This window comes from Notamacropus eugenii, chromosome 5 (genome assembly GCF_028372415.1).
Source record: "Notamacropus eugenii isolate mMacEug1 chromosome 5, mMacEug1.pri_v2, whole genome shotgun sequence".
NCBI lineage: Eukaryota > Metazoa > Chordata > Mammalia > Diprotodontia > Macropodidae > Notamacropus > Notamacropus eugenii.
In genome coordinates this window covers 18,171,844-18,181,409 of record NC_092876.1, presented here as the reverse complement: position 1 = coordinate 18,181,409, position 9,566 = coordinate 18,171,844, and the positions used below count along the sequence as shown (strand labels likewise).

The 9,566-nt window shown below is 61.8% G+C and overlaps 1 protein-coding gene across 2 annotated transcripts; it reads right to left on the bottom strand.

Moving 5' to 3' along the window:
- Window positions 1–3,080: 3,080 nt before the first annotated feature.
- Window positions 3,081–8,660, bottom strand: EPN1 (epsin 1). 2 transcript variants are annotated; one of them, XM_072607697.1, is made up of 10 exons: window positions 8,433–8,660; window positions 8,099–8,348; window positions 5,955–6,079; window positions 5,686–5,760; window positions 5,395–5,478; window positions 5,006–5,300; window positions 4,738–4,857; window positions 4,562–4,648; window positions 4,018–4,275; window positions 3,081–3,671 (listed from the first exon to the last, which is right to left on the bottom strand). In XM_072607697.1, exons 1-10 carry the CDS (start codon window positions 8,658–8,660, stop codon window positions 3,457–3,459), a joined length of 1,737 nt encoding a protein of 578 aa, XP_072463798.1. In that variant the 3' UTR covers window positions 3,081–3,456. The 2 variants fall into 2 exon arrangements, with proteins under 2 accessions (XP_072463798.1, XP_072463799.1); XM_072607698.1 differs by lacking the exon at window positions 5,686–5,760.
- Between the last annotated feature and the right edge of the window lie 906 nt (window positions 8,661–9,566).

Here is a 9,566-nt window from a genome sequence, read left to right as displayed (position 1 = left end):
GTGACTACCTAAGCCATCTTTATAAGGTACACATGTAAGGCTCACACGCAAGGGCTAAAACTGGCAGGTCAGGGAGGGCTGACGGGGCGCTAGTACTTGGGCACACCACCAGGTGGTGCTCTAGCTCAAGGGACTGAGCATAGGTGGGCATCCAGTGCGGGAGAGATGCTGGGCCCCAGCCTTTCCCTTTAACTGCTGGTCTGGCTTCTTTTTATGGGTGTGATTACTCCATTAGGGTTCACAGCGGTTAGGTCTCCCTGCGCTCAGCCTCAGCTAGTCCCCTTGTGGGCTGCTGGCTGTGAGCCTCCCTCCCTAACCATAAAGCCAGAGCACCAGGCTCGTAGTGCAAGGTGGTGGAGGCCGCGCTGTCCTTTCAGCAACCTTTCCCTCACACAGGGCCAAGGCACCTGTGTCTCCCAAAGCACAGCAGCCCTAGACCACCTCAGGCAACTTGACTCAAGTTGGATCCTCGGGAGCCATCCTAAGCCCTCGATTTCTTATTTAGTTCTTAGTCTCTCCAGGAAATTGTGGAGGGGAAAACCTATGCTACACCTGCCGAAAGGGTTGATAGAATCCCAGTTCCCCTCCATATCCCCAGATGAGTGGTCATGTAGCTTTTTCAAGACCATCTGGAACAAGGGTTGTCACACACACACTCCCATTTCACTTTTGGAGAGCTGAAATTGTTAGGAGGCACCTATGACAGAGTGGATAGAGCGCTAGGTCTGGAGTTAGGAGGACCTGAGTTCAAATCCAACCTCAGACACTTACTAGTTGTGTGACCCTGGGCAAATCACTTTACCTCATTTGCCTCAGTTTCCTTATCTGTAAAATGAGCTGGAGAAGGAAATGGCAAATCACTCCAGTATCTTTCATAAGAAAAACCCCAAATAGGGTCATGAAAAGTCAGAAACAGGCAGACAACTGTTAGGAAGCATTAGAGCTAGGGAGTCCCCTATTACATTATGAGCTCCTTAAGGGCAGAGGCTATCTTTAGCCAATTTTTGTTTCCCCAGTGCTTGGCACACAATAGGTGCTTAATAATTGTTGAGTTGGGGGACAAACTGGAGGTCAGGCTGTTTGGGGTAGACCTGAGATTGGGATGGGGCATAGATTTAAAAGGGAAGGACTGGGGATTGACCTGTTTCAGTTAGTGGCAAAGTTGGGGGTAGTGTTGGCATTACAAACCGGGCACATTGGGATCTTAACAGGAGCAGGTGAGGGGTGAAGAAAACCCAACCTGGACTATTAGATTCCATTCTGTAACTGCCTGAGCTACGTTTCTGTTGGAGTTAAATTGAAAAGTTGTCTCCCTATTATAAAAAAAACCTAGAAGTCAGCTACCTTAAAAGTTCGCTTTCTTTATGAATGACTTTTAATTGAAGGAATCCTCTCTGGGCCACACAGACTGTGCTTCCTGAGTGCCTGGTCTGCTCTGTGCAGGTGCTACTGCCAACCTCTGCACGGCGACAGAGGAGGGGTTGTTGTTAGCCAGCCAATCACACAGCTCCCCCACCTCTCATGCTGCGTGTTCCTAAACGTTCCAGGTGTCTTTCCATTGAGGAGTGACTTTCTATTGTTGGAGCCTCATTTGGGATCTTTTAGCTTGCTGACGAGCTAAAGACCCCCTTTTCTCGGTAGCTGCCAATAAACTGGACATGCATGCTAGCTTGTGCCGCAGTCTACCTTAATTTCAACTATGACTGGATCCCAATGTCTTGGGGTTAGGTTAGATTTGGGCTTGCCATGAAAAGGGCACAGTTCAAATTCAGGTAAAGCATGAGAAGTGGGGTAGAGGGAATGGGGCAAGGGGTCAGCCCCTAGAGCCTGGAGTTGAGACCAATGCCTGCAGCAGGGTTAGGTTTAGGGCCAGATTGAGGGCTGAGGTTAGGGAAGCTGGGATCAGAACGGGCCAGCTGAAAATGGGGGAGAGGCTCAGGTGAAGGTCAGGCCTGTTTAGACACAAAAAAACACAGAGCATCTTCTCAATAGCCTGGAGGTGGGGAGCATCCTGCAAGGGAGAGAATCCCAGCCCCAGCAGGACCCTCAAAGTTAAGGTTCCTGGTCCAAAAGCTCATGAAGCTGGGGCCCAGTCAGGATGAAGAGTGCACATTGAGGGTTAGGGCCAAGGATCATCTCCCACCCACCACCAAGAATCCAAGGAGTTGCAGACACTGGACTCAGGCACCCCCCTGATGGATGTCCAGCCCTGAGGCTCAGACAAAGCCCCATCCCTTTGGCCCAAGAGCTCTGGGAAAGCAGCTGGTCTGGTGCTTTTCCCTCTCGGCCACTGGGAAGGCCTTTTCTTCCCTCCCTGGCCAGTCCATTCATCCATCGGTCTGTCCTCCCAAGGTGAACCAGCCTTCTCTCCAGTCAGAGCCCAAGGTGAGAGGCCCTGAAACCCGAGGAGTTCATTCCCACTTGCAGCACAAAGTCAGGGGCCCCAGCATCAGTGCAAGGTCAAGCAGGAGGTTGGGGTGGGGTGGGGTCAGGGGCTCTATTGTATCCCTGCTCGCTGTCTCCTGCCTCAGTCCTGTTATGGTAAAAGCAAACTGAACTGCACCCCTCACCTCACCTCACCCTCATCGCCAGAGACCCTATCACTGTTCCAGAGCTAGAGCCAGTCAGAAGACCATGCCATGGGAGGCCAGGGCAGGGGCTCCCCTGAGGTTCACACAGATCTGCCAAAGGTCAGTGGCAAAGGCAGGAGCAGGCACAAAACGTGCCCATCTGATGACTGATCCCCAGCTCTCGGGAGGCCTCTCTGCAAGTGACTGCCCTGCTGCCCAGCCCAGTGGGTGACGAGCCCCAGGCTGGTACCTCACACCCAGCAGACAAGACAAGTGTTGCTGAGGAGGAAGAAAGAGTCCAGGACTGTGGAGGTGCCTTTTGGGTCCCCATTCTCAGACCCCAATAGCCCCCAGGGAAGAAGAGAGACACTGGACTGTGGTCATGGTGGGGGGCCCAAGTGTGTCCAGGGAGGGCTTCTGGACTGGTGGCAGGGAGGGTGGACACACAAGGAAGGGGTCAGGTTTCTTAAGAGAGAATGGCAGAGAACAGATGGAACATGAGAAGGCCCGTGCCCGTCAGAAATGTCATTTATTACAGAGGTCAGAAGAGTGATCACCAGGGATAGTCACTGTGGGGGGAGGGGAGATCTGGGCTCCAACACTGATTGGAGGGGAGGAATTCAAGGCTGGGGAGAATCAGGGAGGGGGTGCCCACATGCCCCAGCCCCATCTAATGCCTCCTGATTAAGGGGTCCCCCTGTCTGCCAAGCCTCCCTCCTGTTTCCAGTTTTAGGAGGAGGCTGGGTAGAGGGTGTAGTGTGACTGGGTCAGGTTCGGGCTGAGGCTGGGGGGAGGGGGAGGAAAGGTCCCCCCCTTTCACATGCACTCACAATACTGATCTCCTGGAGGGTGAGAGGAGGCGGGCATCCCCCTCCCCCCCACCCGGTTATAGGAGGAAGGGGTTAGTGTTAGGGGGTGGGGGTCCTGGGGGCATCATGGGAGGCAGGCCAGGCCCCCCACCCAGGGGTGAGATGAAGGCCGGTGGGGCCCCAGGACCAGGGGGCACAGGGCTGAGACGTAGCTGGTTCAGAGTGAGCGTGGCTGGAGGTGGAGGTTGGAAAGGATTGGTGAGGGACGGACCAGTGGTTGTGCCAGGTGCTCCTAAGGAGGTCAAGAGACACAGCAGGGTGGGGCAGTCAGGAGAGAGCAGGAGGGGATGGGACCATGGCCATGGCATCTCAAGGAGAGAGGGACGTGGGGAGTCAGGGAGGGACGGGGGTTGCTGTAAGGAGCGAGCACCAGGGAACACAGATAGCCCAGGGGGAGAAGAGCCAAGCATATAGAGAATCCCCATCCTGCAGGGCCCAGGGGAAGGGAGCAGTCTCTGGATGTGGCCCCCAACAAAGTGGCCTGTGTAAGCTTAGGATAGGAAGACCCTATGGTGGTGAGGGAGAAGAGACCACAGTGGACAAACCAGGAGGAAAAGGAGCCGGGCACACTCACTCACCAGTTGGCAGGAAGGGGTTGGAGGCCTTGGGTCCTGGGGGGGCAGGCCCTGGCCGAGTCACCAAAGAGTCAAGGTCCACGAGGGCAGCATTGGGTCCCAGGAAGGACTCTGGTGTCTTCCGTGTCGGGGGTGTGGGGGCTGGTGGCACTGTGGGTGGGGGGCTACCCACAGCCTCTGCCAGGGAGCCCCCAACCCCACTGAGGTCAAATGCCCCGGGGCTCCGTGCAGGGACCTCTCCTGCCAGAAGCTCCAGCTCCCCTGGGGGCGTAGAAGGGAAAGGAGCTCAAGGGCGCCCCAGCAGCATGGGGTGAGGGATGGGGGTGTGGTTCAGAAGCCTTGCTTCCCACCCCCCATGGCCAAAGATGACCATAGCCATGCGGGCGACACCTTGCTACACTGCACAACTATGCAGTGAGATGGACATCCTTCTCCATTTCAGAGATGAGGAAACTGAGGTTATGGGCCATAGTTAGGGAGAACAAGGACTGATACCACCCTTGGCAAGCAGCCTCCCCAGGTGGATCAGTGGGGCAGATTGGCTCACCGGTGCTGCTGCCTGAGGCAGGCAGTGCTGTCCGAAGGCGATCAAAGTCAGAGAATTCATCTGGCTCTGCATCGAAGCCTCCAGTCGCTGCATGGGACAGAGCAAGCTCTGGGGCCTCCAAGGCACGAGCCCCTCCCCCCCAACTCAGGCTGTTCCAGCCCCTCCTTCCCAGCTACCTGGGGTGCCATTAGTGCTGGGCTTGGCTGGGGAGCCTCCCCACGGGTCTGAGAAGGCTGGTGCTGGTGCCCATGGGTCAGCAGTGGTGGATGGGCCGCTGACTGGGGCCCCACTTGGGCCTGAGGACAAGATCAGGGGAGTGCGCAAGAAGGCAGCACGGGGGTTGGAGGGGATGAGTAGGAAAGGACCCCCCCCTCCATGCCCCGCAAAGAGAGATTCTGTAGTTGGGAAAGAACAGAACTAGAGACTGACAAAGTCAGTACTTACCATCAGCTCCCCCCCAGGGGTCTGGGGTCCCCCCCTCTCCAGCAGGGGGAGCAGGGGGGCCCCCCCAGGGATCAGCTGCAGGGCCTGGGGGTGGGGTAGGTCTCCAGGGGTCCCCAGAGGCAGGGGTGGGAGCCGGACCCCCCCAGGGGTCAGCTGAGGGTGGGACAGGGGGTCCTGGGGGCCCCCCCCAGGGGTCAGAAGGTGGGCCAGCTGCAAGGACAGGACCGCCCCAGGGATCAGAGGAGGGTGGGGGGGCTGGGGCTGTGAAGACATCAGCCAGATCCATGAGAGACGACTGGGGAGACAGAAGAGATCAAATGTGAGAGAACTGGGTGTGGGGGGAGTATAGAGAGACCCTGCAGAGCCCCTCCCACCCCAGGCCCCCTCACCTCCTCCTTGCCCCCAGTCTCTCTCTTGCTTTCCTCAATGGCCATCTGCAGTCTCAGGTCATCGCCCCGACGAATCCGCTCCTCCTGGGCGATGTGGGCACCCGGACGGAAGACAGAAGATTAGGACCGGCCCCCACATACTGGCCCCCCAACTTCCCAAGAACCCTTTCCCCATAAAGGTAACCAGCAAATAAACATGAGGGGATGGAATGAGGGGAGCTGAACGCCTGCAGCCCGGGGTGGGGGGTTTGGGCCTTGGGGATGGGGGGGAGGCGGGGACGTGGCTCTGACCTTGTCATGCTCCTCCCGGCTCAAACTAAGGGCCAGCTGGAGCTGGACGTCATCCTCAGGGCCACAGGGTGGGGGCTGGCAGGGTGGGGAGAGAGAATGTGAGGGGGGCGGGGCAGGACCAAGAAAGAGCTGCAGAGCCAGGAGAGCCAGAGAGAGCCTGAAAGAGGCTGGACTGGGGGCTAAGGAAGTGAAGGATGAGGAAGATGGAGAGGAGATGTGGCCAAACCCCAGTGCACCGCTGCCCCCCAGCAGGCCCCCGCCCCCGCTACCTGGTCAGCCTCTTCCTTGCTCATGGCCAGGGCCAGCTGCAGCTGTAGCTCCTCCTCCCCACTACTCTGGGGCCAGGCCTGCTCTGCCTCTGGGGGCGCCCCAGACCCCACAGCTGCTGAAGATGCTGCGGAAACAATGGTGGGAAGGGTGGGACAGGGCCTAGCTCCAGGGAGGTCCCCTCCCACTAAAGACAGACATCCCAGGTCTGGTCCTGCCCCCAAACGCAAGAGAGAACACATGATGGCACCCTTGTTAGCTATGTCCTCATCTCCATGCTTTCCTTCAGCACCTCTGCCCCCACTACCAGGCACTCCCTTTGGTCAGACTGCATGGACTGGCCTGGGCACAAGGTCTACGGAACCTGAGAACTTGGGGGAGGGGGGAACGACTGCTTTTTCTTTGCATCCACAATGCTGAGCACATGTGGTGTCCAACACGTAGTAGGTACTCCAAAAATGACTAAGACAGGAAAATACCAGAAACAAGAATCAAGAGAGGAGATGGAGCGGAGGATGGAAAAGGGACAGCAAAAAGTGAAGAGACGGAGATAAGAGAGAGAAGCAGGGAAAAGAAAAGACACAAGGAAGAAAGAGAGGAAAGAGAAGCAGAAACATGGAAACAGGACATTCAAGCCTTTTGGGAGAGGAGGGAGGAAGGCCCTGCCCAGGCTCCCCAGCTCCCCAGGCGCCCTCCGTCTCAGGCTCCCCAGCTCCCCAGGCGCCCTCCGTCTCAGGCTCCCCAGATCCTCTCCGTCTCAGGCTCCCCAGATCCCCAGGCTCCCCAGATCCCCAGGCGCCCTCCGTCTCAGGCTCCCCAGATCCCCAGGCGCCCTCTGTCTCAGGCTCCCCAGCTCCCCTCCGTCTCAGGCTCCCCAGCTCCCCTCCGTCTCAGGCTCCCCAGCTCCCCTCCCTCTCGGGCTCCCCAGCTCCCCTCCGTCTCGGGCTCCCCAGCTCCCCTCCGTCTCGGGCTCCCCAGCTCCCCTCCGTCTCGGGCTCCCCAGCTCCCCTCCGTCTCGGGCTCCCCAGCTCCCCTCCGTCTCAGGCTCTCAGGCTCCCCAGCTCCCCTCCGTCTCGGGCTCCCCAGCTCCCCTCCATCTCAGGCTCCCCAGCTCCCCTCCGTCTCGGGCTCCCCAGCTCCCCTCCATCTCAGGCTCCCCAGCTCCCCTCCCTCTCGGGCTCCCCAGGCGCCCTCCGTCTCAGGCTCCCCAGCTCCCCAGGCGCCCTCCGTCTCAGGCTCTCAGGCTCCCCAGCTCCCCTCCCTCTCGGGCTCCCCAGCTCCCCTCCGTCTCGGGCTCCCCAGCTCCCCTCCCTCTCGGGCTCCCCAGCTCCCCTCCCTCTCGGGCTCCCCAGCTCCCCTCCCTCTCGGGCTCCCCAGATCCCCAGGCGCCCTCCGTCTCAGGCTCCCCAGCTCCCCTCCATCTCAGGCTCCCCAGCTCCCCTCCGTCTCGGGCTCCCCAGCTCCCCTCCCTCTCGGGCTCCCCAGCTCCCCTCCCTCTCGGGCTCCCCAGGCGCCCTCCGTCTCAGGCTCCCCAGCTCCCCTCCATCTCAGGCTCCCCAGCTCCCCTCCCTCTCGGGCTCCCCAGCTCCCCTCCCTCTCGGGCTCCCCAGATCCCCAGGCGCCCTCCGTCTCAGGCTCCCCAGCTCCCCTCCGTCTCGGGCTCCCCAGCTCCCCTCCGTCTCGGGCTCCCCAGCTCCCCTCCGTCTCGGGCTCCCCAGCTCCCCTCCCTCTCGGGCTCCCCAGCTCCCCTCCGTCTCGGGCTCCCCAGCTCCCCTCCCTCTCGGGCTCCCCAGCTCCCCTCCGTCTCGGGCTCCCCAGCTCCCCTCCCTCTCGGGCTCCCCAGCTCCCCTCCCTCTCGGGCTCCCCAGCTCCCCTCCGTCTCGGGCTCCCCAGCTCCCCTCCCTCTCGGGCTCCCCAGATCCCCAGGCGCCCTCCGTCTCAGGCTCCCCAGCTCCCCTCCGTCTCGGGCTCCCCAGCTCCCCTCCGTCTCGGGCTCCCCAGCTCCCCTCCCTCTCGGGCTCCCCAGGCGCCCTCTATCTCAGTCCCAGGCAGGACCGCACCCCAGGCAACGTCTGCGGCTGATAAAGAGGAGGCTGCAGCGGGGCTGGGGAAGACGAGGAAGCCTCCCTCCCCTGCGGGCTCTCACCCGTGGCCGTCTGGGCCAGCTTCTCCTTGGTCTTGAGCGCGTGGGCTCGCTCCTCCCGCAGGCGGTCCTCGTCCCGCAGCAGGGCCACCAGCTGCTTGGCCTTCTCCCGCACGTTGACGCCCTGGTCCTTGCCGTCCCTGTCCACGTACTGGAAGTCCTTCAGGGTCTGCACCGCGTACATGTTCTCCTTGCACTGCTGGGACACGCGCTCCGAGCCGGTCTTGATGAGGTACTCCATGAGCGTCATGGCCTGAGGGCAGCAGGGGGTGGGCCCGGGGCAGCTCGCAGCGCCCCGCCCCCCGCCCCCCGCCCCCCGGCCCGGGGCGCCCCTGACCTTGTACACGTGCCGCCAGTTCTTGCCGTGGTCGTTGAGCCGCTTCCAGATCATGCTCATGATCTCCGAGAAGGCGACCACGTTGTAGGTGAGGTCAGCGATCTCGGACATGAGCGAGCTCGAGGGCCCCCAGGGGTCATTGCTGGTGGCCTCGCGCACCTTGATCTCCGCCTCCGAGTAGTTGTGGACGATGTTCTTCATCTGCCGGCGCAGCGACGAAGTCGACATGGCTGCGGGGCCGCCCCCGGGGCCGCGGGAGGGGGCCAGGGAAGGGGGAGCCGGTCACCGCATCTGGGGGCGCAGAGGCCGAGAGAGGCGCTGAGGCGGGAAATGGGTGTGCACCGGAGGGGGGGGGCCACCCACCAGCACGCTCGCGGCCCCCCGCTGTGCGCAGACCAACGCCAAAAGCCCCTGGCCCCTCCCCACCGCCAGGTCCTTGCACCTCCCAGGGCCCGGCCCCAGGGCCTCCGTCCAGCCCAGAGAAGCTCAGGAGAGACAAGGCAAGGCCAGGAGCCGGGAGGGAAGAAGACGCGGCGACAGCTCGCCCAGGGCCTGGGCAAGGGGGGGAAACTGAGGGAGAGCGCGGCAGGGAGGGGGCAGAGCGCAGGGGCAGACGGGCCGAGCAGGGCCGGGGTCCCAGAGGGCACGGGAGGGGTGGGGGTCGACGCATCCACATGGGACCCGGAAACCTCAGACAGAGCCGGGGAGAAGACCCCGAGACGGGGGACGCAGGGACGCGGCGGAAACAGAGAGGGGGAACCCCGCCCCGCCCCCCTCACCCGCTCACCCCGGGAATCCTCGGGCTCCGGCTCCCGGGAGGGGGCGGGGGGCAGCCGCCGAGCGCAGGGGAAGCGGCCGGGAAGAGGACGGCCGGAAGCGGAAGTCGCGCCCCGTCCGCTTCCGGCTTCCCTCAGCTGGCCGCCCGCCACGTCACTTCCTGTTCAGGCCCCAACCACCGAGAGGAGAGCGGCTAGAGCGCCGCGCGCTGGGGGCAGGGCAAACCGAGGGCTGGAACGGAGCATGCAAGCCGCCCCTCCTGGAGACGGAGTGTGCGGTCCGGTTCGGGATCCGGCAGGGCCCTCCGGAATTGGCCCGAAGCTTTTACAGATGGGAACACTGAGGCGGGCGGCGAGG

Excerpts from the sequence above, each read along its gene's own strand:
- EPN1 (XM_072607697.1), bottom strand. The coding sequence starts at position 8,660 with ATGTCGACTTCGTCGCTGCGCCGGCAGATGAAGAACATCGTCCACAAC. Across the intron at positions 5,761-5,954 it reads GCAAGGAAGAGGCTGACCAG|CCCCCACCCTGTGGCCCTGA; the intron begins GTAGCGGGGGCG and ends CCACCCTGCCAG. Across the intron at positions 5,301-5,394 it reads AGACTGGGGGCAAGGAGGAG|TCGTCTCTCATGGATCTGGC; the intron begins GTGAGGGGGCCT and ends CTGTCTCCCCAG.